At 46.6% G+C, this 27,831-nt stretch overlaps 1 protein-coding gene across 1 annotated transcript; it reads right to left on the reverse strand.

Moving 5' to 3' along the window:
* Positions 1 to 1,966: 1,966 nt before the first annotated feature.
* Positions 1,967 to 27,831, reverse strand: LOC120056626 (BTB/POZ domain-containing protein kctd15). The gene is made up of 4 exons (XM_039004830.1): positions 27,656 to 27,831; positions 20,689 to 20,833; positions 14,450 to 14,755; positions 1,967 to 2,125 (listed from the first exon to the last, which is right to left on the reverse strand). Exons 1-4 carry the CDS (start codon positions 27,817 to 27,819, stop codon positions 1,967 to 1,969), a joined length of 774 nt encoding a protein of 257 aa, XP_038860758.1. The 5' UTR covers positions 27,820 to 27,831.

A 27,831-nucleotide genomic window follows, 5' to 3' on the forward strand; every position in this document is an offset into this window, starting at 1 on the left:
TCAGCTTACAGTTCATTTTAGGTTATGCTGCTGCAGACACGTGAAGAGTGATTGAAATAATCCTGCCTTAGAAATGAAATGACAGACAGTCTGCAAGACAAACATCAGGGGCTTCCATGATTGAACGTAAAGTATTCTTTCAATTGTCAGACTATTTGTACTGTGATTGTTCCTATATAATAGTTTTGAATAATCATAGTGATTTCTGTGTCAAATAAACAATTATGAAAACATGCATTTTAAGCTTTGTACAATCATCAAATAGGCAACTTAGCTTTATCACTGAAGTTTGCTATTACTTACATTGGGCTCTCTCAACATATTAATATGTGCTAATTACTATAAACACAATGAGATAATGTGTGGGTTGATTTGGCGCTGGTCATCAGGACATATACTAGGAAGTTATTTTGGGGTGGCGGAAGTTTTGTAGATGATGTGTTATAAGTGCAAACAAAGTTATCAAGCATTTAGAGTACATCTCATCACAATCATGGAGATACACTGATCTACCTCAGTTCACATGTTCCTTTTCAAGTTAGGAACATTCTGGCATTCCACAACCAGCAACACATTCAGAGCCTTCATATACAATTTCATTCCGATTTTCTCATTTCACATTGCAGATCATTTTACATTTTGACTTTTAACTTTTTAATAAATATATGTACTCTCACATTGTTAATCTTATTTGATGTAAGATATGTTTTACAGCTAATTGTGACAATGCACTTTTTATGCATGCTACAAATGTTTCCTCTGAACGATGTAGAAATAGCCAGGTTCCCTTGCAGCCCCATTTAAACAATGAGACCTTCTCCAGCTCTGAATGCATTACCAGCCAGACTGCTGCTTTAGCCACGTAGCCTCCAGACATAATAGTGTTTCTATAGCCACTGCCAAGTCTCTCTCTCTCTCTCTCTCTCTCTGTCTGTCTGTCTCTCTCTCTCTCTCTCTCTCTCTCTCTCTCTCTCTCTCTCTCTCTCTCTCTCTTTCTCTCTTTCTCTCTCTCTCTCTCACTCTGTCTCTCTCTCTCTGTCTCTCTCTCTCTCTCTCTGTCTCTCTCTGTCTCTCTCTCTCTCTGTGTGTCTCTCTCTCTCTCTCTCTGTCTCTGTCTCTCTTTCTCATTCTCTCAAGCTTTCAAACCTAATGACTCTAAATACAACGCTCATACATCCTTCATATAGGAGGGAAAAAACCCATAAAACAATCCCATTAATAATTGTTTACACCATGTTGTGATAAAACAGCAAAAAAAACAGAGAAAAAAGTTGTACTTTATAAACAACAATGAAAATAAGAAAGACAATCAATCGGACCTCCCTTGGCTGCGAGGCCTGGTTGCTGGCTGTAAGAGCAATGTGGGCTGGATGGCTGTCACTTCCTCCTCTTCCTCTCTGCCAGCCCTGTCCCTTGTCAGCCCAGGCCTCCCTAAATAGCACCTGTCTTGTCCCCACTCAGCTGCACTGGACGGCACACACAACACATGGGCCTCACACAGACACGTACGGGACTGGACGATACACCGCCATGCGCTGCACTGAGGGCAAGGGGGCCGTGCTCCTCACTGAGGTCAGGACACCTCTTCACAAGGGGTCAGAGAGCCTTACAACTGGAGGAAAAAGAGATTGGTCACGGTGCTTAAATGGTTCAAGAGATGGAGCTGCTGTTTCAGTCTTTCTGTTCATCATCATAGTCCTATATTTCTTTGGGTGTTATTAGTAAACAGAATCAAATCCTTTTGTTTTCTTTCTTTCCTTTTTTTGTGTTTATACTACATTCCCCTTAGAGCACTGAGTTCCTCAGAGCTGGCAACGTTATCAGGCGTCTGCTAATACTTAGGTGTTTCTTGCTGGGTTGGTTTTTGTGGTGTGAGGTGGAGGGATATTAGGGTTTGGGTTTGTTCTGTCCAGTAGGGGGGTGAGGAGCCCCTCGTGGCTAGTCCCTCTCCTCTCCTAAAGTCTCTCTAGTCCAGGGGCTCCTGTTTTATCCTGATGGGGGTGTTCATGGACATACTCCGCCGGTCCTCACGGCACAGCACGTACTCGCTGAACTGGGAGGAGTCCACCCCGCCGCCGCAGGACGCTGCCACACTGAAACCCTTCTGGAACAGACGCTCTAGAACCTGCAGGGACAGAGCAACAACAGAGGTTTAATCAATCGAATCTATTCATAAAGCCCTTTGTACATTAGCAGCCACAAAATGCTTTGCAGTAACCCGGCCTAGACCCGGAAGAACAAGTAGAAGCACAGTGGCAAGAAAAACTCCCAAAGGGTTAACACAGACTTATCAATAATAATGACCTTGTCCACCCACCACCTCATCAATCAAAGCACATTTACTGGTGATGAGTCACGTATACAGTAGCACATGTCACTAACCCAATCACATAGATGGATATGTGCCGGAGGGGCGGTCGGACGTCATACTGTCTCTAATATTCATGGTGGTGGGTGGTGTTGAAGGATCTGCTGATGATGATATGAGGGCATGAGCTCAAAGAGATGGAGGGGGTTGGGGGTGTATTAGAGAGAGTTAGCTAGGTGAGTTTGGAGGGAGCTGGCTTGAGTTCAGTATATGGAGAGATAACTAGGGCTCCTAATTTGAGTAATGAGCAGTAGGGGTTGAGGAGTGAGGCTGAGGCCTGTAAGATACTGGGAGCTGTGAGGGGCTGTGAGAGGCTTTGAGGAGCTGTGAGGAGCTCTGAGGGGCTGTGAGGAGCTGTGAGGGGCTGTGAGGATCTGTGAGGGGCTGTGAGGGGCTGTGAGAGGCTTTGAGGAGCTGTGAGGAGCTCTGAGGGGCTGTGAGGAGCTGTGAGGGGCTGTGAGGATCTGTGAGGGGCTGTGAGAGGCTGTGAGGAGCTGTGAGGGGCTGTGAGGGGCTGTGAGGAGCTGTGAGAGGCTGTGAGGATCTGTGAGGGGCTGTGAGGAGCTGTGAGGGGCTGTGAGGAGCTGTGAGGGGCTGTGAGAGGCTTTGAGGAGCTGTGCGGAGCTCTGAGGGGCTGTGAGGAGCTGTGAGAGGCTGTGAGGAGCTGTGAGGGGCTGTGAGGAGCTGTGAGGATCTGTGAGGGGCTGTGGGGAGCTGTGAGGGGCTGTGAGGAGCTGTGAGGGGCTGTGAGGAGCTGTGAGGAGCTGTGAGGGGCTGTGAGGAGCTGTGGGGAGCTGTGAGGGGCTGTGAGGGGCTGTGAGGAGCTGTGAGGAGCTGTGAGGAGCTGTGAGGGGCTGTGAGGAGCTGTGAGTGGCTGTGAGGGGCTGTGAGGGGCTGTGAGGAGCTGTGAGGGGCTCTGAGGAGCTGTGAGGGGCTGTGAGGGGCTGTGAGGAGCTGTGAGGGGCTGTGAGGAGCTGTGAGGAGCTGTGAGGGGCTGTGAGGAGCTGTGAGGGGCTGTGAGGGGCTGTGAGGAGCTGTGAGGGGCTGTGAGGAGCTGTGAGGAGCTGTGAGGGGCTGTGAGGGGCTGTGAGGAGCTGTGAGGGGCTGTGAGGGGCTGTGAGGGGCTGTGAGGGGCTGTGAGGGGCTGTGAGGAGCTGTGAGGGGCTCTGAGGAGCTGTGAGGGGCTGTGAAGAGCTGTGAGGGGCTGTGAGGAGCTGTGAGGAGCTGTGAGGAGCTGTGAGGGGCTGTGAGGAGCTGTGAGGAGCTGTGAGGGGCTGTGGGGGACCCATGGTGAATGAGGAAGAGGGGGAATATGCCCCTGACTGAATAATGGAGCTGGAAGGAAAAAACTGAGATGTGAGAGGCATGGAGGCATGTTAGTGAGGCTCAGATCTCCTGTAATCCTTCTGGGTTTTTTAGGAGAGGGAGTATCTCTAAATCCCAATGTGAGGAGTGCTGTGTATTTATTTATTCCCCAGTTCCTTTAATGGAGTGTTGCAGCGTATGGAAATGAAAGGTCTTGCTCAGGGATAGCCTCTCTCTCCTTATATTGCCATATACAAAGCCAGAGACGAAGATCACGCAAAATACATGCGTTTCGCCTGTTGCACCACACACATACACACACACACACAAGTGAGAGTGGCCTCTCTAATTCCGAGAGTGGTGGCCCCATTGGAGGGCTAAAGCGGGACAATTAGTCCTGGTGGTTGAGTCACGCAGCCTCCTCAGTCTGGGGGTTAGGATGCCTGCTGAGGAATTCACAGATCACACAGACCGATAGGACTTGTTAAACAGGCCTGCTCAACTATTAATGGCTGGTTTAAACACCCCCCCCTACCACCTCGCCCTGCTTCCCCCCCTGCCCTGATGCAAAAACAAGGCAGAGTGTGCGTCCCAAATTATACCCTATTACTATGTAGTGCATTACTTTTGACCAGGGCCCATAGCGTTCTGGCCAGGGTGCCATTTGGGACACAAGCTGAGATTAAATTTGGGCCAGCAGCATTTTTCTTCTTACACCTAACTAACTCCAATAACGATAACTACCCCCTCTCCCTCTCTCTTCTCCTCCCCTCCCCTCCGGAGCTCTGTGACGATGACGGAGTCAGTAATTTGTGGGAAAGAGAGGCGGCAGACAGCTGATGGTGAGCTTAAGAGAGGCACTAATTAAGAGACCTGCCGAAGCATCAAACGAACGCTCCCCAAATCCACGACAGACGATGGAGAGGAGTAACGATTATGGAAATGATATTACACTCTCTGCTTTGATCATTGCATCACATTGCATTTTCACCCCATATTATTATTATTATTTTTTTTTTTTACATATGTGAGACTGTCACGTTAGGCGACGCGTTCAGTCACAAAGGAGAGTAGGGTTGATCAATAAAGATACTCTTAATTAAAACATTTTGATAATGAGGCATTATTACACTGTAAATATATTGAATTTAACCTCAAAATGTCACATTGAATTTCAACACATGTACATTGATCTTTGATTCAAAATGCCAAATGTACCAATGTTCAAGTGTCTTTAACCCTTCTTGCTGTAAATAAGGTATTGGCTCTTTCACAGAACCCAAAACTCATTGCCCAGGAGTTACAGTGGTTTCTGAAAGTTGCATAGTTTCTTAACTTTTTCCACTTTAGCAGCACTTTCTGTTCCCCTTTTTCTCTATGTTTGAAGCTCAGAATGTGAACAAAAGCATCTCCTTACTTCATCCCCTGTGCACCTTCATAAACGTAGCCTACTGTAGCTTACTAAACTATTCTCACTGTTGCAGGGTTGACTTGGCTGCAGAGGAATCAGCCACTGTCACATTCAACCCCCACCCCCCCTGTACAGCATACAGGGACATCACAGCGCTGCCACTCAAACCTGGGGTCGCCATGGGGATGAGCAGGGGATACGTATCAAGCTCGCTCCACTAACCTCCCAGCATCATAACGGAACAGAACACAGTAGAGACACAAGAGAAGCCGGTGAGGCAGGAATCAAAGTGGATGAGCCTCATGGCTGGAAACAGAGCGTCATGTAATATTGATGGCCACCGGAGTGCACACACACACACACACATACCGGAGTTCACACACAAACACTGGAGTTAACACACACACACGCAGGAATGCAGGCACACGAACGTGCATACACACACACAAACACACACACACATCTCCAGAGGGGCTAGAGATGCCTGTGCAGCACTCGTCTACGTCTCCAGTTGTCAGGACGTAGGGCTGGGGGTCTAAGTCGCCAGTTGTCAGGAAGTAGGGCTGGGTGTCTAAGTCGCCAGTTGTCAGGAAGTAGGGCTGGGTGTCTAAGTCTCCAGTTGTCAGGAAGTAGGGCTGGGTGTCTAAGTCGCCAGTTGTCAGGACGTAGGGCTGGGTGTCTAAGTCGCCAGTTGTCAGGACGTAGGGCTGGGTGTCTAAGTCGCCAGTTGTCAGGACGTAGGGCTGGGTGTCTAAGTCGCCAGTTGTCAGGAAGTAGGGCTGGGTGTCTAAGTCGCCAGTTGTCAGGACGTAGGGCTGGGGGTCTAAGTCGCCAGTTGTCAGAAAGTAGGGCTGGGGTCTAAGTCTCCAGTTGTCAGGACGTAGGGCTGGGTGTCTCAGTCTTTAGTTGTCAGGATGTAGGCTTGGGTGTCTAAGTCTCCAGTTGTCAGGATGTAGGGCTGGGGGTCTAAGTCTCCAGTTGTCAGGAAGTAGGGCTGGGTGTCTAAGTCGCCAGTTGTCAGGATGTAGGGCTGGGTGTCTAAGTCGCCAGTTGTCAGGATGTAGGGCTGGGGGTCTACGTCTCCAGTTGTCAGGACGTAGGGCTGGGTGTCTAAGTCTCCAGTTGTCAGGATGTAGGGCTGGGTGTCTAAGTCTCCAGTTGTCAGGATGTAGGGCTGGGTGTCTAAGTCGCCAGTTGTCAGGACGTAGGGCTGGGGGTCTAAGTCGCCAGTTGTCAGGACGTAGGGCTGGGTGTCTCAGTCTTTAGTTGTCAGGATGTAGGCTTGGGTGTCTAAGTCTCCAGTTGTCAGGATGTAGGGCTGGGGGTCTAAGTCTCCAGTTGTCAGGAAGTAGGGCTGGGTGTCTAAGTCTCCAGTTGTCAGGATGTAGGGCTGGGTGTCTAAGTCTCCAGTTGTCAGGATGTAGGGCTGGGTGTCTAAGTCGCCAGTTGTCAGGACGTAGGGCTGGGGGTCTAAGTCGCCAGTTGTCAGGACGTAGGGCTGGGGGTCTAAGTCTCCAGTTGTCAGGATGTAGGGCTGGGTGTCTAAGTCTCCAGTTGTCAGGATGTAGGGCTGGGTGTCTAAGTCTCCAGTTGTCAGGATGTAGGGCTGGATGTCTAAGTCTCCAGTTGTCAGGATGTAGGGCTGGGTGTCTAAGTCTCCAGTTGTCAGGATGTAGGGCTGGGTGTCTAAGTCTCCAATTGTCAGGATGTAGGGCTGGGTGTCTAAGTCTCCAGTTGTCAGGATGTAGGGCTGGGTGTCTAAGTCGCCAGTTGTCAGGAAGTAGGGCTGGGTGTCTAAGTCGCCAGTTGTCAGGAAGTAGGGCTGGGTGTCTAAGTCGCCAGTTGTCAGGACGTAGGGCTGGGTGTCTAAGTCGCCAGTTGTCAGGACGTAGGGCTGGGTGTCTAAGTCGCCAGTTGTCAGGAAGTAGGGCTGGGTGTCTAAGTCGCCAGTTGTCAGGAAGTAGGGCTGGGTGTCTAAGTCGCCAGTTGTCAGGACGTAGGGCTGGGTGTCTAAGTCGCCAGTTGTCAGGACGTAGGGCTGGGTGTCTAAGTCGCCAGTTGTCAGGATGTAGGGCTGGGTGTCTAAGTCTCCAGTTGTCAGGAGGTAGGGCTGGGGGTCTAAGTCTCCAGTTGTCAGGAAGTAGGGCTGGGTGTCTAAGTCTCCAGTTGTCAGGAAGTAGGGCTGGGTGTCTAAGTCTCCAGTTGTCAGGACGTAGGGCTGGGTGTCTAAGTCTCCAGTTGTCAGGATGTAGGGCTGGGTGTCTAAGTCTCCAGTTGTCAGGACGTAGGGCTGGGTGTCTAAGTCTCCAGTTGTCAGGACGTAGGGCTGGGTGTCTAAGTCGCCAGTTGTCAGGAGGTAGGGCTGGGTGTCTAAGTCTCCAGTTGTCAGGACGTAGGGCTGGGTGTCTAAGTCTCCAGTTGTCAGGACGTAGGGCTGGGTGTCTAAGTCTCCAGTTGTCAGGACGTAGGGCTGGGTGTCTAAGTCGCCAGTTGTCAGGAGGTAGGGCTGGGTGTCTAAGTCGCCAGTTGTCAGGACGTAGGGCTGGGTGTCTAAGTCGCCAGTTGTCAGGACGTAGGGCTGGGTGTCTAAGTCTCCAGTTGTCAGGATGTAGGGCTGGGTGTCTAAGTCTCTAGTTGTCAGGATGTAGGGCTGGGTGTCTTAGTCTCTAGTTGTCAGGGTGTAGGGCTGGGTGTCTCAGTCTCCAGTGTTCAGGACGTAGGGCTGGGTGTCTAAGTCTCCAGTTGTCAGGATGTAGGGCTGGGTGTCTAAGTCTCTAGTTGTCAGGACGTAGGGCTGGGTGTCTAAGTCTCTAGTTGTCAGGACGTAGGGCTGGGTGTCTAAGTCTCCAGTTGTCAGGACGTAGGGCTGGGTGTCTAAGTCTCTAGTTGTCAGGACGTAGGGCTGGGTGTCTCAGTCTCCAGTTGTCAGGATGTAGGGCTGGGTGTCTAAGTCTCCAGTTGTCAGGACATAGGGCTGGGTGTCTAAGTCTCCAGTTGTCAGGACGTAGGGCTGGGTGTCTAAGTCTCCAGTTGTCAGGACATAGGGCTGGGTGTCTAAGTCTCCAGTTGTCAGGACGTAGGGCTGGGTGTCTCAGTCTCCAGTTGTCAGGATGTAGGGCTGGGTGTCTAAGTCTCCAGTTGTCAGGACATAGGGCTGGGTGTCTAAGTCTCCAGTTGTCAGGACGTAGGGCTGGGTGTCTAAGTCTCCAGTTGTCAGGACGTAGGGCTGGGTGTCTCAGTCTCCAGTTGTCAGGACGTAGGGCTGGGTGTCTAAGTCTCCAGTTGTCAGGACGTAGGGCTGGGTGTCTAAGTCGCCAGTTGTCAGGATGTAGGGCTGAATGTCTCAGTCTCCAGTTGTCAGGACGTAGGGCTGGGGGTCTAAGTCTCCAGTTGTCAGGACGTAGGGCTGGGTGTCTAAGTCTCCAGTTGTCAGGACGTAGGGCTGGGTGTCTAAGTCTCCAGTTGTCAGGAAGTAGGGCTGGGTGTCTAAGTCTCCAGTTGTCAGGATGTAGGGCTGGGTGTCTAAGTCTCCAGTTGTCAGGAAGTAGGGCTGGGTGTCTAAGTCTCCAGTTGTCAGGATGTAGGGCTAGGTGTCTCAGTCTCCAGTTGTCAGGATGTAGGGCTAGGTGTCTAAGTCTCCAGTTGTCAGGATGTAGGGCTAGGTGTCTCAGTCTCCAGTTGTCAGGATGTAGGGCTGGGTGTCTAAGTCTCTAGTTGTCAGGAAGTAGGGCTGGGTGTCTAAGTCGCCAGTTGTCAGGACGTAGGGCTGGGTGTCTAAGTCGCCAGTTGTCAGGACGTAGGGCTGGGTGTCTAAGTCGCCAGTTGTCAGGAAGTAGGGCTGGGTGTCTAAGTCGCCAGTTGTCAGGAAGTAGGGCTGGGTGTCTAAGTCGCCAGTTGTCAGGACGTAGGGCTGGGTGTCTAAGTCGCCAGTTGTCAGGACGTAGGGCTGGGTGTCTAAGTCGCCAGTTGTCAGGATGTAGGGCTGGGTGTCTAAGTCTCCAGTTGTCAGGACGTAGGGCTGGGGGTCTAAGTCTCCAGTTGTCAGGAAGTAGGGCTGGGTGTCTAAGTCTCCAGTTGTCAGGACGTAGGGCTGGGTGTCTAAGTCTCCAGTTGTCAGGACGTAGGGCTGGGTGTCTAAGTCTCCAGTTGTCAGGATGTAGGGCTGGGTGTCTAAGTCTCCAGTTGTCAGGACGTAGGGCTGGGTGTCTAAGTCTCCAGTTGTCAGGACGTAGGGCTGGGTGTCTAAGTCGCCAGTTGTCAGGAGGTAGGGCTGGGTGTCTAAGTCTCCAGTTGTCAGGACGTAGGGCTGGGTGTCTAAGTCTCCAGTTGTCAGGACGTAGGGCTGGGTGTCTAAGTCTCCAGTTGTCAGGACGTAGGGCTGGGTGTCTAAGTCTCCAGTTGTCAGGATGTAGGGCTGGGTGTCTAAGTCTCCAGTTGTCAGGACGTAGGGCTGGGTGTCTAAGTCTCCAGTTGTCAGGACGTAGGGCTGGGTGTCTAAGTCGCCAGTTGTCAGGAGGTAGGGCTGGGTGTCTAAGTCGCCAGTTGTCAGGACGTAGGGCTGGGTGTCTAAGTCGCCAGTTGTCAGGAAGTAGGGCTGGGTGTCTAAGTCTCCAGTTGTCAGGATGTAGGGCTGGGTGTCTAAGTCTCTAGTTGTCAGGATGTAGGGCTGGGTGTCTCAGTCTCTAGTTGTCAGGATGTAGGGCTGGGTGTCTCAGTCTCCAGTGTTCAGGACGTAGGGCTGGGTGTCTAAGTCTCCAGTTGTCAGGATGTAGGGCTGGGTGTCTAAGTCTCTAGTTGTCAGGACGTAGGGCTGGGTGTCTAAGTCTCTAGTTGTCAGGACGTAGGGCTGGGTGTCTAAGTCTCCAGTTGTCAGGACGTAGGGCTGGGTGTCTAAGTCTCTAGTTGTCAGGACGTAGGGCTGGGTGTCTCAGTCTCCAGTTGTCAGGATGTAGGGCTGGGTGTCTAAGTCTCCAGTTGTCAGGACATAGGGCTGGGTGTCTAAGTCTCCAGTTGTCAGGACGTAGGGCTGGGTGTCTCAGTCTCCAGTTGTCAGGACATAGGGCTGGGTGTCTAAGTCTCCAGTTGTCAGGACGTAGGGCTGGGTGTCTAAGTCTCCAGTTGTCAGGACGTAGGGCTGGGTGTCTAAGTCTCCAGTTGTCAGGACGTAGGGCTGGGTGTCTCAGTCTCCAGTTGTCAGGACGTAGGGCTGGGTGTCTAAGTCTCCAGTTGTCAGGACGTAGGGCTGGGTGTCTCAGTCGCCAGTTGTCAGGATGTAGGGCTGAATGTCTCAGTCTCCAGTTGTCAGGACGTAGGGCTGGGTGTCTAAGTCTCCAGTTGTCAGGACGTAGGGCTGGGTGTCTAAGTCTCCAGTTGTCAGGACGTAGGGCTGGGTGTCTAAGTCTCCAGTTGTCAGGAAGTAGGGCTGGGTGTCTAAGTCTCCAGTTGTCAGGATGTAGGGCTGGGTGTCTAAGTCTCCAGTTGTCAGGAAGTAGGGCTGGGTGTCTAAGTCTCCAGTTGTCAGGATGTAGGGCTAGGTGTCTCAGTCTCCAGTTGTCAGGATGTAGGGCTAGGTGTCTAAGTCTCCAGTTGTCAGGATGTAGGGCTAGGTGTCTCAGTCTCCAGTTGTCAGGATGTAGGGCTGGGTGTCTAAGTCTCTAGTTGTCAGGATGTAGGGCTAGGTGTCTCAGTCTCCAGTTGTCAGGACATAGGGCTGGGTGTGAGTGACAGGTAGAGCAGACTCAGAGTAATGTGGTGCTGCACGGAGGGTCCTACTTTGTTTAACTATAGATGGCCATTAAAACGTTGTTTCTACCTCATCTTCATTCTCCACTTCATCACAAGCATCTACAACAAAATACCTATTAGAAAGTGGTTGTCTGATCACACTAAAGTGTTCCATTTCTAGGGGGGACAACTGCTGCCTTGTCTAAGAGATAAGTTCACAAAATAAGTTTGTAGTAAAGCTTTGACACAGGAGGGCCAGAAATAGTTTTGGTAGCTAAGTTCATGATGTGCTCTGTGTTTTTTTTTCGGAAGGGTGATGGAGCTGGTGATGGTAGTGGTGGTGGTGATGGAGGTGGTGGTGGTGGTAGTGTGGGTGGTGGTGGTGACGGAGGCAGACTGTAGGGTGGAGCCATGTTCTCCCTGTTACTAGCTGACCCAGTATGGATTGATAGGCTGGCTCTGTGACATGACGTGTCAGAAAGAGTGGCTGGGCCATGTAATGTCCCCGGCCCTGGCAGCTCTGGCAGTGAGAGGGGACAGGAAGGACAGGGGCCGTCTCAGAGTAGTGTTGCTGTCAGGGTGATGAAGGAAGGATTGCGTCTGGCTTGATCACAGTGCTCCATCACTGTGATGTACGGAGGTGGGTACCGGCCGGCTCCTGCTTCGGGACTGTGTGTGTGTGTGTGTGTGTGTGTGTGTGTGTGTGTGTGTGTGTGTGTGTGTGTGTGTGTGTGTGTGTGTGCGTGCGTGCGTGCGTGCGTGCGTGCGTGCGTGCGTGCGTGCGTGCGTGCGTGCGTGCGTGCGTGCGTGCGTGCGTGCGTGCGTGCGTGCGTGCATGTGTGTGTGTACACCTCTGTGGCTCTTTAGCTAAATGTTTTCCCTCTTAATTAAGCAGCCCAATTCTTTTTTCCCATGGCTCTACATCACAGGTGGTTTGCATTATTCCCCCTAAATTCCTTTCATGACTGGAGGAATGAATCGTTCACTCACCAAGGTGGGGTTGTTTATAGGTTTTCTCTTACATTGGAGTTGGCAAGAACGATTTCTCAGGCAGAATGAGTTAGTAAGCCACCCAAAATCTTATTGGTGATTAATTATAATGAATGTACCTGCCCTTGTATCGGAAGAGAAATGCTGTAACTAAGGGCAGCAGATGACTGAAGACACAAAAGAATCCAAACCAGGGCAACACGGAAATACACAATACACAATCTCTTTCTCAAAACTTTCTCTCTCTTTTTCTCTTCTCTTTCTTCCTCTGTAGGCAGGGTGTGGTTGCATTCCCTTGGGTCGGGGTCCAGGACTGTAATCAGATCACAGGCACATTGTCTGGCCAGGTAAGATGAGGATTATTCTCATAACCTTCTCATTCCTTCATGCAACAATGACACAGGACAGGATGAGGAAGTTGTTTTGAAAAATCTCCCCTTACACCAGAAAACACCTCCATCTGCTCTCTGTTCCCCTCACCTACAGCACCTCAATGAGCCTATCTGCAAACCCCTGCAGTGTGCTTGTGTGTGTGTGTGTGTGTGTGTGTGTGTGTGTGTGTGTGTGTGTGTGTGTGTGTGTGTGTGTGTGTGTGTGTGTGTGTGTGTGTGTGTGTGTGTGTGTGTGTGTGTGTGTGCGTTTGTCTTAAAGAGGCCAGCCCAGAGAGAGAAAGAGCCCTGCCGTGAACAACACCTCCCCATACGGGCAAAGGCTATATGTTGAGACAAAGCCCTCTAGAGCCCCACTGTGTCCCTCATTCACTAACACAAACATCACAAACAGGTAACCCTGAAGAGAAGGCAGGCTCCCGTTTCTGCCAGCGCCAAGTCATTCACACGCTGTCTGAGTCCCAAATTACACCCTATTCCCTATATAAGGTGCCATATTCCTCACTATTTAGGGCAAATGGTGCCATTTGGGATGCAGATACTGAATAATGGGGTTGGTTTCACCTCAGCTCCACAGAGAGACAGTGAGTCTGTGGGTTTGTTTCACCTCAGCTCAACAGAGGGACAGTGAGTCTGTGGGTTTGTTTCACCTAAGCTCCACAGAGAGACAGTGAGTCTGTGGGTTGGTTTCACCTCAGCTCCACAGTCTGTGGGAAAGGCCTGATAATGAAAACTAAAATAGGAGGGATCCTTCCCAGTCCATTTGAGACAGATGTACGGCGCACACTGAGACCAGACTCGGCGGTAAACATAGTGGGAAAATGTTGTGTTAGTTGATGCGGCCAATTAATTATATTGCAAGCCATTTAAAAATCTATAAAAGAAGTATAAACCGGTTTAGGCTGTTTGAGAAATTGTAAGTATGGTATTAAAAAATGCAATACGTGTATTTCAATCTCCCCGGGCAGTGTTATATTGGAGTCTTTTTAAAAAGAGGAGCTGTGTCTTAAAAAGGAGTCAAACGTAAATTATGCATATCATTTTTTTTCACCCCTCTCATTTTTGTGAGAAGAAAACATGGCCGCAGCGCAGGCAGACAGTGGAGAGGAGACAGGCTTTGTCCCGCTGCTCAGGCAGCTAGGCAGCAGCCCCGGAGGTGGTCTCTCACATTGGCAGGAGGGCGGTGTAGGTGTCAGAGCAGAACGCCTGCCTGGCATGTTGGGGGTAGTGTAGGGCATGCTGGGCGCTGGGTGAGGCTCCTCTATGTGTTGATCTGTATGATGATACCATAGAGCTGTGGTGAGAGGCTGCTCTGCTCCTTAAAGCCTCATTCAAACCTTGGAAAGGGAAGAGTGCTTTCTGAGAGGAAGATTAATATTATTGCTGTGACATAAACCTACAAGTGGCTGAAAAAGCATGTCACTATCTCCGAACATCTTAAACAAATTCACTCTAAATCACATCAGAGTAACTATTATCCCATGTGAGTTATGATGAGGGGTTGTTGCTACAGAACAGTCATCTTGTCTGTGGCTACACGCAGGCTACAAATCATGTCACATGCCTTTACATGGACATTTCAAAATGGAGTCCTTGTCCTGTAGATCACCAGTGATGACTTTAGAACAGTCATCTTGTCTGTGGCTACACGCAGGCTACAAATCATGTCACATGCCTTTACATGGGCATTTCAAAATGGAGTCCTTGTCCTGTAGATCACCAGTGATGACTTTAGAACAGTCATCTTGTCTGTGGCTACACGCAGGCTACAAATCATGTCACATGCCTTTACATGGACATTTCAAAATGGAGTCCTTGTCCTGTAGATCACCAGTGATGACTTTAGAACAGTCATCTTGTCTGTGGCTACACGCAGGCTACAAATCATGTCACATGCCTTTACATGGGCATTTCAAAATGGAGTCCTTGTCCTGTAGATCACCAGTGATGACTTTAGAACAGTCATCTTGTCTGTGGCTACACGCAGGCTACAAATCATGTCACATGCCTTTACATGGGCATTTCAAAGGGGAGTCCTTGTCCTGTAGATCACCAGTGATGACTTTAGAACAGTCAACAGTCAACTTCACACCTGTAAAACGTGATACACCACTATACCCACTTTAAACCCTGCTCCCTCAAGACTATATGAAAACAGAAGTCACAGAGGCTCTCTGGGGTTTACATCATCAGGGAAAAAAAACTTCTAGTGATGATTAAAGATGGCTGCCGACATACATGCACAGACAAAACGGTATCTACCTGGACAGAGTTGAGCCTGCAGTAACCATTGAGGGGGAAGCGGATGACGTGCGTGGGGTCCTGATTCCAGCCGGCGTTCACCGAGTTGCACATGACGTCTCCAGTCTCGGGGAAGATCTCCTCGATGAGCACCTTCTCCCCGCTAAGGGCGATCCTCTCACCTAGGTCAGGCGTCACCCGCACCACCAGGCAGTCACAGGGCTGGGCCGTCCTGCGCTGCTCCCGCTCCTGCTTCCAACGTTCCAGCTCCTTAATCATGGGGGACAGCTGGTAGTACCGAGCTTCCTCGTACAGCAGGTGGAACTCCTGGATGGGACAGGATAGGAAACATGCACAAACACTCAAATCCAAGTAATTTCATGCCTCTTTGTCCTTTTCACGGCACTTCGATATAAAGTGATTTTCTTAGCAAGTTAGGAGAGCATTTGTGCTAACTCTAACCCTTTTCCTAACCTTAACCTCAGTCTCCTAACCTGCTATGTTAATTCTCCTAACCTTCTGTGTAAATTCTCCTAACCCGCTACGAAAAAATCACTTCCGTATCGAAGTGGCTTTAAAAGAGTGTCTTTTATAGTCAGTCCCTCATATTCATCTCATGGTATTTCCTGGTTACAAATGATCTCGGTTAGGGCCACATTGAACATTCAAATATCTCAGATTGAAGAATGATTCACTGGTAAACCAGATCAGTCTCCAGTTGTTTACAAGAAAGGCCTGTATTGTTTTTTATTACCATCTTAACCATGGCCATACTGTAGCTGCAATCAGCCAGTCACTCTCTACTCCAACAGTAGCTGGTGGCAGGGCTGAGTAATCCTCTAGCATGTTGTATTGAGCTCTACTCTATAGAGGCCTGTGTCAGTGAGGCGAGGCGAGGCTCAGTGAGCCCAGGCTGCAGTGATGTGGGATGGGATGGTACATTCCTGTGTGCAGACAGTCTAGCTGCAGCAGATTGCCTAGCTGCCTCCCCCCCTGGGCTGTGCTTGCTGGGGGCCATTTGCCCCTGCGCTCTTGCCTCTAATTTCCCACAAAACCAGATGGCACCATCGTTCAACACTACCATAGAAAATACCAGGAAGACTGAGGAGGAAAGGCAAGCTATTGGTAGCTAGCTAACAGAGGGGAAGTGAGGGGAATATATGTGGGAGAAGAAGTGAACATGAGGATAATTATAATATAAGCCATGGTTGATTTTTTTATGCATGCTTTACACAGAGGGGATTTTATGGTAATGTCTAATGTGAATAGTGGCCCGAAGTTAAGCTCTGATATCACAATTGTATATTGCGTCAGATGAGTATTGTAAATATGCTAGCTAAACAATCAGTAATTGATTTTGCTACCGGTAGCTCTAGCTGGAAATTAGACAAAGGTAAATTGCTACATTTATGGGTGCTGCATTCCTAAAATGTTATTTGATGTATTTCCTGTACAAAGGGTAGGTCAAAAATACACAGAGGTTAAGATAACGTCGTCACAAATCTTGGACCAGCACTGTTGCTAACTAGCAGCAGAGTTGCTAAATAGCATAGCTGGTCACATTGTTGAAAAGAGCTATGGGATATTAGAATCTTGTTGTCTTAACAATTGTCATCTTCAACCTAGCACAAAGGCAAACAATATTTCCCATGACATAATGAGTTGCCATACCCTCCATGTATTTGGTCGGTATCAGGACCTTCTAATCATTCTCTTTATGAAAGAATCTGGTTCAAGAGAAAAGTTGATGATCGCAGTGTATTATAGTCTTTATGCACTTATAAAGTAAGTTAGGGTTTGTGCAAAGGAAAGAAAGAGAGAGTGCCTGTTTCAGTCTGACTGCATCATCATTGGCTGTGGGTGTTGGGTGCTAGGGGTGCTGGGGGAACCAAATCTAAAAAGAGTTTTCCCTCGCCTCTCCAGAACACTGCTGGGTACAGAGTATGGTACGGCAATAGCAGCAAACAGCATATTATCAACCCTGCCTGGCTCAGTCAGGATAGAAGAAATAGCCACTTTCAAATCCCCCTGCATGAAAAACCCTAACATGAAAAACCTTCTGCTTCTTTAACCCTCATTCAACCCCCCATCTGAAAACCAGGAATGGCCCAAAACCAACTCTAGCTGAAGCAGGCGGTGACGCAACACATCTTAAGCCGACATTCTAATATTTAAGATTACAGAATGTGAAGGGGTGGGTCGGTCACTTTTTTTCTCGGCCTTCTCTTGGCCCTCCTCACTGCGGCTGACAAAATACATAAAGAGATGTTCCCCCTTAGGGGTGCTCTCTGTATCGAAGTGTAGCTCCTCATCCTTCACAGGTCTGAAGCCACGGATGGATGTGTTTTTAACAAGGGTCTGTCTGCGAGGCACTTTAGTCATCCTGAGCCTGAGCCGGGCAGAACAGAAAACAACAGAATAATCCTAAGGTAATGCTGAAGTGAGGATGAGAGGGGAGACAGGCCCAACAGCTCTGTCTTGGCTGTATGCTGCCAGCTCCAAGAGACAATCTATCCCACAATCTTGTGTCCAGACAGGCCGGTTGAGTTCCAAAATAATGATCCAACCTGATCACCCACTGGCAAGGCAACATCGCAGGGAAGGATGGAGGGAGAATGGAGGGAGGGGGGATGGAGGGAGGGAGAGCAAAATAGAGAGATGGGGAGAGAGAGAAAGAGAAGGAGCATACAGAGAGAGAGAGAGAGAGCATACAGATAGAGGGAAACAGGAACAAAATACTTTTTTTACAGCTAACTAAACCAACAAAATTAGAAGTTACCTTCTGCACTGTCATTTGACATGGATATGGCAACACCACTGACCTATTTGCAGTGATAATGAATAAGACGATAATGAATGTGAAATGAGTTAGCCTTAATATTATAATAACACTTTGTCTATCACTGTGAGTGACTGAGAAATCTACTGGATCGTACTGAGAAATAAAGAACTTACTGTTCATTGATATAAGAATATAATTGTAACATGCAAAATCACACCGGAATGGTTAAGGACCATCACCTAATTGACTGAGCATTGCTTACACTCTGTGTGATTCATTGTAGTCTGAATAATGTCTGAAATATGTCATGTGGAAAGCACATTAAGGGGGAATATTGTATTACATCTACTGATATATGCTGAATATTTGTTACTATTCTTCTAAGCAGGCCTTCACATTGATTTAGCTAAACACACAGCATGTTGGCTGCCAGCAGCAGAAGAGACCCAGGCCTGGGGCGACGCCAACACTGATTGTGTTCAGATAAGAACATGTTCAAATCATCCTAACCATATTTGCATTTTTTTCAGAGTTCACACAAATTGAAAGGTATGCAGATCAACAGAGAGAGAGAGAGAGGAGGCTGGATGAGGGCACGTGAATAGGGCACGACAAAGCCTATTCCCCCTCAGGAAACTAAAAAGATTTGGCATGGGTCCTCAGATCCTCAAAAGGTTCTACAGCTGCAACATCGAGAGCATCCTGACTGGTTGCATCACTGCCTGGTACGGCAATTGCTCGGCCTCCGACCGCAAGGCACTACAGAGGGTAGTGCGTACGGCCCAGTACATCACTGGGGCTAAGCTGCCTACCATCCAGGACCTCTACACCAGGCGGTGTCAGAGCAAGGCCCTAAAAATTGTCAAAGACCCCAGCCACCCCAGTCATAGACTGTTCTCTCTACTACCGCATGGCAAGCGGTACCGGAGTGCCAAGTCTAGGACAAAAAGGCTTCTCAACAGTTTCCCAAGGCATAAGACTCCTGAACAGGTAATCAAATGGCTACCCGGACTATTTGCATTGTGTTCCCCCCCAACCCCTCTTTTTACTCTCTGTTTATCATATATGCATAGTCACTTTAACTATACAATCATGTACATACTACCTCAATTGGCCCGACCAACCAGTGCCCCCGCACATTGGTTAACCAGGCTATGTCACGCTCTGACCTTAGTTCCTTTGTTATTTCTTTATTTTAGTTTGGTCAGGGCGTGAGTTGGGGTGGGCATTCTATGTTGTTTTTTCTATGTTTTGTTCTATTGTTCTCTTTCTATGTGTTTGGGCTAGTATGGTTTTCAATCAGAGGCAGGTGTCAGTCGTTGTCTCTGATTGGGAGCCATATTTAGGTAGCCTGTTTTTCATTGTGTTTTGTGGGTGATTGTATTTTCTGTTCTGTGTTTTGTTTCACCGTTCAGGAGTGTTCGTTTGTCGTTTTATTTTTTTTGTTCAGTGTTCATTGTTTCGTATTAAAACAATATGGACACTTACCACGCTGCGCATTGGTCCTCCTCTTCTTCCAACCACGACAAGCGTTACAGGCTATCTGCATTGTGTCCCGCCACCCACCACCCGCCAACCCCTCTTTTACGCTACTGCTACTCTCTGTTTATCAAATATGCATAGTCACTTGAACCATATCTACATGTACATACTACCTCAATAAGCCCGACTAACCGGTGCCTGTATGTAGCCTCGCTACTGTTATAGCCTCGCTACTCTATATAGCCTGTCTTTTTACTGTTGTTATATTTCTTTACCTACCTATTGTTCACCTAATACCTTTTTTGCACTGTTGGTTAGAGCCTGTAAGTAAGCATTTCACTGTAAGGTCTACACCTGTTGTATTCGGCGCACGTGACAAATAAACTTTGATTTGATGCAAGGGAATTAATGTAATGAGTTGAAACAATGAGTCCTGATGCTGCATTCGTTTGACTTACAGTCATTGGCTGATTGGACTGTGTAGAATAGGAGTGGATGAGAACAGCTATAGCTTCCATACAGTACACTATAAAGATCAATCCAAAACCAAAATGTAATTGGCCCAAAAATGTGAAGTAAGCTTTCATGTCCTCACTGTTGTTCAGGTCAGCCCATTCAGCCGTAATGCTTGGCCCTGAGAGTTAGCCAGGGGGATCTGCCTCTCCTCTACTCCCCTTAGCCAGAGTGATGAACTACTCCAAGCCCACAGGGAAAGAGATGGAAATGTGGGTATAATAGGCTGAACTAAAAGGGATCCGGATGGACAGGAACAGATGGAGCACTGAATATGCTCTCCTTAGACATCATCAACCGGAACTTTACATTTTACTAATTGTGTTTTAGATCGATCAAAGTTGTTATATCACAGAAGATTTGGCCTGAGTCCATGATCGATCGTTGGCCTGAATCTTTGCTCTGTTACTAAGTAGAATAACTTAGTAACAATAATATGTGTATATTTCCAGAGCCGGTTGTTGTGCTAAGCCAAGCGCATCCAGGAAGGAGTCTCCTCATGCGCACTCTGAAACAGGAGACAGGTGTGTGCAGCCACAGTGGGCTAACATGAACCAAAGTAGCTCCAGTTTCCCAGATAGAGCACTGTATAAAAGTGTGTGTGTGTGTGTGTGTGTGTGTGTGTGTGTGTGTGTGTGTGTGTGTGTGTGTGTGTGTGTGTGTGTGTGTGTGTGTGTGTGTGTGTGTGTGTGTGTGTGTCTGTAGACATCACCTACAGTACACTCCCTCCCCACACATTCCCCTCTGTCAGAATCAAGACCACACTATTCTCGCCTCCTCTAGTATTCCTACTTCCCTCTCAAGCCCAGTTCCTTTAAACTGTCATGGCACTCTATTGAGAGCAGAGAGAGAGGCAGTGGCTGGGAGACTGGGTGGTACTGTCAGACTGGAACAAGTGGAACAGGGGCTATACAGCCTGTTTCACCTGGCCTCACCTCTATAGAAATCATTTTTTTGTAAGAAACAACAGCTCAGGGCTTTGGTTCACATCACAGAACTATGCTATGTTTTAGACTGAATTTTCACCTTTCCTCCACTGTATATTAAATGTTCAGTCCGGGATCTTAAGCACTTACAAATTGTAACATATTGTACAAAATGCATTACAAATATATATAGAATAATTTGCAATTCATAGCATATCAATTTCAGAACTACTGGCTGAAATTATTCAAAACCTTCAAAGCATCACTTTAATGATAAATCGTGGGGATTAATTAGATTCGATTTCCAATGTTTTAGTAATAAAACAAATGACTGCTGATATTGACTTATAGAATGTGAATGTAATGCTAAATAATGTTTATAATATAAATTGATAGACAGCTAAAACTAACATGTTGGACATTCTTCTCAGATGAGAGGGAAGATCAAACTTTGAATCAATCATCTATCCTTTGTATATCTCTACACTGTGTGAGTTCATACAGCGCACATACTGTACACATGATGCTATGGTGTGCAAATACAAATCATCATGTACCTTGAAGTCATCTGGGAGAAGCAGTTTGCAGGTCCTGAGGAAGCTGAGAATGTAACGGAATATTTCTCCATCCCTGTCGATGAAGTAGTGCTGCTTCAAGCTGTCCAGCACGATGGGCTCTGTGCCATTAAACAGACGGCTGATTCTGGAAATTGAAACACAAACACACACATAATGGAATGAGGTTGAGTTGAGCGGCTGCCTTCAAATGTATGAAACAATTACCCTCCATTTATTTTTTCCATTTTATTAGCGCTAAGTCTGAAATGTATTAGCATCCTGGTTGAAACAAAGGGCTTAAGGCACATTTCCTGTGTTCCAGGCCTGTTTGAAGTGTCCCTTCTGCTGTGTGATTAGGACAACATACAGTGTCTCGGCTGGTACTTACAGAATTGAATGTTATGGGTTCAGTTTAAAGCTCGATTACTAAAGGGTAAATAAAAAATGTACCTGGGGTTTGCTACAATGAAATATGATATATGTTTCTCTATAGCGTTTGAATCCATGATGCTATGATACCTATTTGTGTTTTGAATACAAATGTTCTATTGAATTATGTATTGATTTGGTTCATCTTTGAAAACAAGTAAGAGCCGAAGTGTGACTTTTACACCTCGTGCCGTGAATCAGCATTCACTCAAAAAGTAATTTCTCTAAAATCACTGACGCAGGTTTCCCATTAGAATGCAGAACAACGGGGCCTCCCGGGTGGCGCAGTGGTCTAGGGCACTGCATCGCAGTGCTAACTGCGCCACCAGAGTCTCTGGGTTCGCGCCCAGGCTCTGTCGCAGCCGGCCGCGACCGGGAGGTCCGTGGGGCGACGCACAATTGGCATAGCGTCGTCCGGGTTAGGGAGGGTTTGGCCGGTAGGGATATCCTTGTCTCATCGCGCTCCAGCGACTCCTGTGGCGGGCCGGGCGCAGTGCGCGCCAACCAAGGGGGCCAGGTACACGGTGTTTCCTCCGACACATTGGTGCGGCTGGCTTCCGGGTTGGAGGCGCGCTGTGTTAAGAAGCAGTACGGCTGGTTGGGTTGTGCTTCGGAGGACGCATGGCTTTCGACCTTCGTCTCTCCCGAGCCCGTACGGGAGTTGTAGCGATGAGACAAGGTAGTAATTACTAGCGATTGGATACCACGAAAATTGGGGAGAAAATGGGAGAAAAAAAAAAAAAAAAAAAAAAAAAAAAACAAAGAATGCAGAACAACAGAGGGAAGTTCCAGGAATTATGGACATAACTTCTAAGTAATAAGACACCTGTAGCTTGCCAAGCATCCATCCATAGTCAGCCTCTCAAAATGTAACCAGAAGTGAATAAGGAGCCTGGCTAACACTGGAAAATGCAGTAATCTGTTAGCTTTCATCCCACCATATACTGTCGATACGATGCCTTGAGATATGGTTGGACAACTACACATTTCTCTCATCTCTTGTGAGGTTTTCAAGGTCCAGATGTAAGATCTTAATTTGATCACCCTGTTGCAGGAGGACTTTGCAGGAAATTAAAAACGTGTAGTGTATTTGACATTTACAAAGGCTTCTGAAGTTTGTAATGTCCACTTTTAAATTTCAAACTTGATTTTCCCTTACAAATAAAATCCCTTAATTATAATCCACATAATAATTTACATTTCCTGTTGCTGCAGGATTCTTTTCCTGATGTAGAAAACTGGCCCAAATTAAGATCCTACATCATTAGCTACTGTAGCTCTCAACCATTAGTTCATTCATTTCACCTCAGATCTGCACTAGGTGATAATAGCTATAGACGTGGAAGGAAGAGAAATAGGACTTTTATGTTGGTCATTATTAGAGACATGATTGACATGGTGTCTCTATCACTGTTTTATTTAATTATTTGTATGAGTCACTCAACAGTTTTCTGTAGAAGTGGCAGTCCAGGTTGGAGTAACGTTTAAAATGGTTTCACTGAAACATTTCCCTCCTCTCTCCCAGAAACAGCTCTTGGCAGAGAGAAGGCTTCTCTGTCATCATTGTTCTGATGTAATCAGCTCTTTAATCATGCTAACAGCTTTTAGGTCAGCTGAGTACAGTTAAACCACAAAGAAAATCACCAGAAAGTCTAATTCTCACAAGCTGCTTTTGCCCAGTGACTGTTAAATCCTGTTATAAGACATAACACAAGAAAGAGAGATGCTATGGGAATCTCTACACACACACAGCTGTATAACATTTTAGTCATTTAGCAGACACTCTTATCCAGAGCAACTTACAGGTAGTGAGTACATGCATTTTCATACTTTGTCATACTGGTCCCCCATGGGAATCAAACGCACAACTCCAGCATTGCAAGCACCATGTTCTACCAACTGAGCCACATGGGACCATTTTGCAGTTTTGGCTTCATAGTTTAAATCTCTAAAGCGAATTGCATTGACTTTCCATTACAATCCTTTGCTTTGTAAAGACACACACAGTGACTGTATCAAAGGGCTTCATCAGGTATAGACTGAATCCTATCATGTAGAATTTGCCATGTTTTTCCTTTCCTGTTAACTGTATAAAGAGAGCCAGTTCAAAGATGCTTTCCCTCTCTTTCTCTCCACTCTCTTTCCCTCCCCTTCTCTCTCTCTTTCTCTCTCTCCAATCTTGCCCCTCTCTCTTTCTCCCTTTCTCTCTGAAAATCGATGCAAAATGCTTTATAAAAAACCAATACTCATCTCCCTGTTATGCCCGAGGTGTTCCTTTCTCATATGGTCTTGCAATTCTTCCAGCTAGAATTTCACCATACCCCTCCAGGCTAACTCTGTTTTTCATCTCCACTTTTTAAAAAAGCAATTAAAATGCTGCCTGTTTTTCCCTCTCTCTATATCTCCCTCGGTCTCAGTGTTTCCTTTTGGTAAATCACCGATTGGGGGCCCTCCGCACCTGAAAGACGGACCCCCGCCCTCACCCAGCTTTGTTTCTGTCATGTCAGACAGGTAGAGAGAGAGCTATACACCATCCTGCCTGCCTGCCTCAGAGAGAGAGAGAGAGAGAGAGAGAGAGAGAGAGAGAGAGAGAGAGAGAGAGAGAGAGAGAGAGAAGGGCAGAGTGGGAGTTTGTGAAGGACTGGAGCATCTCTGATCTCACATCCCAGCGGTGCTGAGTAGAGGCAGCGTGGGTGAGCAGGCGGTAGGTAGACATCTCATGGACCCACACATGTCAGACTAACAGTTTAGAGTCTGAAACTCATGGCTAGGGGTGTGGGTGGGTCAAGACAAGTGCAGCTTTTCACTCTCTCCAAAATGAAAGACCTGAGCTGTCTTCAATAGATTCCCAATGAATTTTGACATACATTGTAGGACATCTTACATATGTCTGTGAAAACAAATGCCCAGAGAGTGTGTTTGGATGAGTGTATCAAACCCAACTTCAAGGGCGTACACTGGCTCTGTGAATAGATTTACAACTGGGTAGGGAAGTCCATTGTCAAGTGTACACAGAGATTAAAACTGAAGGTTCAAATATTACTGAACTCTTGACTATTTCGAACTTTAATGAATAATGTTGTTCATGTGTAAAAGACATTCATAAAGGGGAGTAATAGTGCGTTTGGAGAGTGGTATATTGAGTGAAAGTAGCACAGTACAGTGGTTTCCAAACTGTGGGGGTCCACCCCCCCTTCAAAAAAAAAGAAAATTGTAGAATGCACAAGGTGCAATCATGCATCATCAGTATTCCTCTTGTCATGTCAGTCATTGCATACCTTAGAGAGCTATTTATAACTTGTCAGAAATGTCCAGATCAACTAGCCCATGTCAGCTAAAGTTTTTTAGCTAGATTTGTTTGCCCATAGATTTTGTTGTGATGTTTGAGTCACTCAAATATTACATGAATACACATGAGACATGGCAAAATGTGTAGAATTGCAAGAAAATGTGGTTAATAACGGCCAAATGTTCTCTCCACCAACAAGAGGAGTGTGAACAGTTTTTGTCATGAACAGTGCTTGTGCCCATAGAAAAATACATTTGTGGGGTCCCAAATGTAGGAAGGGGGGCATAAGTGAAAATGTTTGGGACCCCTGGCATAGTAGACAGTACCAGTGATGGCTGCATGTAGCTTAGTAGTTAGAGCGTTGGGCCAGTAACTGAAAGGTTGCTGGTTTGAATACCCAAGGTGATTTTTTGATTTTGTTTTTAAGCTATATTATATGCCATCCCTCATAGCTAATGGAAACAAGAGAAATTGTAAGTAATAACTTGTGTCAAGGGTCATTTCAAAATAGTTTCCTTGTCTGTGTAATATTCTTCTCATTTACTTTCCTCAGCCTCAGTAGAATGGAGCTCTGAAGCTTATCTCCTTAACTGTGAACTCCCCAGAGCGGGTATCAATGTTTGATGACCCCTGTCCCTTAATGCAGTCTGTACAGAGGAAGATGAATTTCCAGACATTAGTTACTAGACTAAGTTTCTCTACGAACTCTGCATTATTAACGCAGCAATCTATTAAAAGTAATCATCAACTTACAATTCTTTGAACCTTGTTCTTTAATTGTCAAGTTTCAGTGGATCATGGATGGCGGACTAGGACTAGACTCCTCCATGCACACCACACCGGATGTCCTCTAAAAAGACTGCATATAAGTCTGGCTATTGCAGTGTAATTGTTTTGCTTTCTGTCAGCCATTATCCTAATTCACACAAAAGGGCTCCTCCTCCATTGGCTCCAGAGGAAAGTGCACCCCTGAGGCAGACTGTGTGGAACACTGAGGAGGCAGAGAGAGAGAAAGAGAGAGAGAGAGAGAGAGAGAGAGAGAGAGAGAGAGAGAGAGAGAGAGAGAGAGAGAGAGAGAGAGAGAGAGAGAGAGAGAGAGAGAGAGAGAGAGAGAGAGAGAGAGAGAGAGAGAGAGAGAGAGAGAGAGAGAGAACGAGAGAACTGGCTCTCACATACACAGTGGTATCCTGTCATTACTCTTACTGTAAAAGCACTGCTTCTGAGCTCCCTACTATACAGCATGTTTGTTACATTTGTATGGCTTTTCACCCTTGTGTATAATGTATATGCAATGTGTAACATCATTATGCAATATCATTATGTGAGGTCAGTGAAGGCTCCTCCTCGGAGGAAGGGAAGGGCCATCATCCTTAGTGAATTTCATAAAAAAGAATTTCAACAATGTAGGCTGTGTGTAGCGGTTATGATATGGTTTGGTAAGTTTTTTTTTGCCTGGTCACATACAGCCGATGTGTTGTGCATTGAAGTCCACAAGCGAAGGGAAAAGGTAAGAGGAGGAGTGTGCATCGATGTGAGAAGGAATACAATCTGCCTGCTATGAAAGGGAACTGTTTACACATGATCAGAGGTGTATTCATTCTGCGGATTCAGTTGAAAAACGAAACGGCGATAAACATACCTGAATTTGTCCAACAGAAACTCTTGTTTGCAACTGTTGGACTAATGATTACACCCTAGATCAGCTAGATGTATTGACAGGGTCATTGTCTGTCCATGTGTCACTGTCTGTCGCCTCAAATTTCTCTCTCGACCTGTGTGCACCAACGTTATAAACTTTCATTCATAGGCTGTTGTAGCAACCTCATGATTGGTATAGGGAAAATTTGAGTATCATGTTGTAGCCTAAACCTATCGCTGTTACATTGAATTGGGTGAATGGAATATGAATGGCAGTCATCCAATATGCTGTAATAGAAATAAGGCCATGCTCATTAAAAAAACTTCCTCCCTCGTCTTAAATGGCACCGACCGCCACTGTGTGAGGTACATGGTGGTGTAAAAGTTACATGATAAATAGTATAGACATAAGTGTAACACAACACGGTATAATTAGCATAATGTACATCCGGGTATATGTGTGGCTGTACAGTGAGTGTATATGAAACAACCTGTATTTGAACATCTGGAAAGTCATCCAAATATATAAACTATTGATTTACTGAAATTCTAATTCTAATGTCATAAAACGGTGGGTAATATGCACATAATGCTAGTAATAACAAAAACGTTCACTCAGGTATTGTGTACCTGCAGTGTCCTGTCCTGTCTTGCTGTCCAACCCTCTTAAATGAACCAAACACACAGCTTATAGCAAGGACAGACATGACATAATGATACCAAGGATAAACAATGGCCTATTATAGGCATGGAGATTTTCTCACAACAAGATAAATCATGCTCGTTCATGGACATAGAAAACAAAGTAGTTGACAGTGATTTCCTGTCAGAGCTGTGTGAATATCCACGGCTTATGTTGATACTTTTCCTCTCAGCATTTCCTTAGATTTTCCTACAAACTGATGTATGTTTACCTTGGCTTAGCTGAAACTCTGGCTTCAAGTAATAGCAATTGACTAGAGCATGGAATATATAACATAAGGGGTCATTTCTATAGAAAGCATGAACTAACTTCAGCATAAACTATTAGCTTTACTATAAAGTTGCATGGCTCGTTTTAGTTGCAAATCATTTGGACATGGATTAGAGATGGTTTTAGATAAATTGGTTTTGTTACAATAATGGGGAAATAACAGCTGACATTTTCCCTCTCCATAATGTACAATTCAAGTGCATAAACCTGTAGCATCATTTCAGTGAATTAAAGAGTCAGCAACTGCAATTAACACATTTCCATGTGTTATAAACATGTTATAATCAAATAAAATTCAAATGAGGCCATATGGAGGTTAGGCAATCCAATATACAATATCAAACTAGAGAGAAACAATCATTAAAGCAATCAAGTATATCACTGATATCAAAAACTTGTAATGAGGGGTTTGGAGCATCATGTCCTATCAAAAGTGTTACTGAGCACAATTACTTATTTAAGTTTATGGTGGGAGACAACTTCAAATACAATATGTATCAGTAGGCTACACTCCTATATTAAAAATGTTAAAAATGAATCCTACAACAAAAGCACCTTGGGTGGCACATCTTGGCACTGTGGATAATAAACGAGACAAACACATTTCACTTATTGAATGAGAATATCCGATTCCTTACCTTGAGTCTGGGTATTTGGTGAGAGTAGCCAGACTACTAGTATACATGTGTCCCCCGACGTCAATGTGAACCGGAGCATTCGACTTTGTCAGTTGAGCCGGTAGAGGGATTCCTTGTGTGGACATAGGAGATACCGGGGACCGGGTCAAAGACAGTCGTGACATGCTTCTTCCTTC

This window comes from Salvelinus namaycush, chromosome 1 (assembly GCF_016432855.1).
Source record: "Salvelinus namaycush isolate Seneca chromosome 1, SaNama_1.0, whole genome shotgun sequence".
Classification (NCBI taxonomy): domain Eukaryota; kingdom Metazoa; phylum Chordata; class Actinopteri; order Salmoniformes; family Salmonidae; genus Salvelinus; species Salvelinus namaycush.

What these genes read in the sequence shown, in the direction of transcription:
- LOC120056626 (XM_039004830.1), bottom strand. Translation starts at nt 27,819, where the DNA reads ATGTCACGACTGTCTTTGACCCGGTCCCCGGTATCTCCTATGTCCACA. An exon ending in ACCAAATACCCAGACTCAAG is followed by an intron (nt 20,834 to 27,655) that starts GTAAGGAATCGG and finishes TTCAATTTCCAG; the next exon opens with AATCAGCCGTCTGTTTAATG. An exon ending in TTCTCCCAGATGACTTCAAG is followed by an intron (nt 14,756 to 20,688) that starts GTACATGATGAT and finishes TGTCCCATCCAG; the next exon opens with GAGTTCCACCTGCTGTACGA.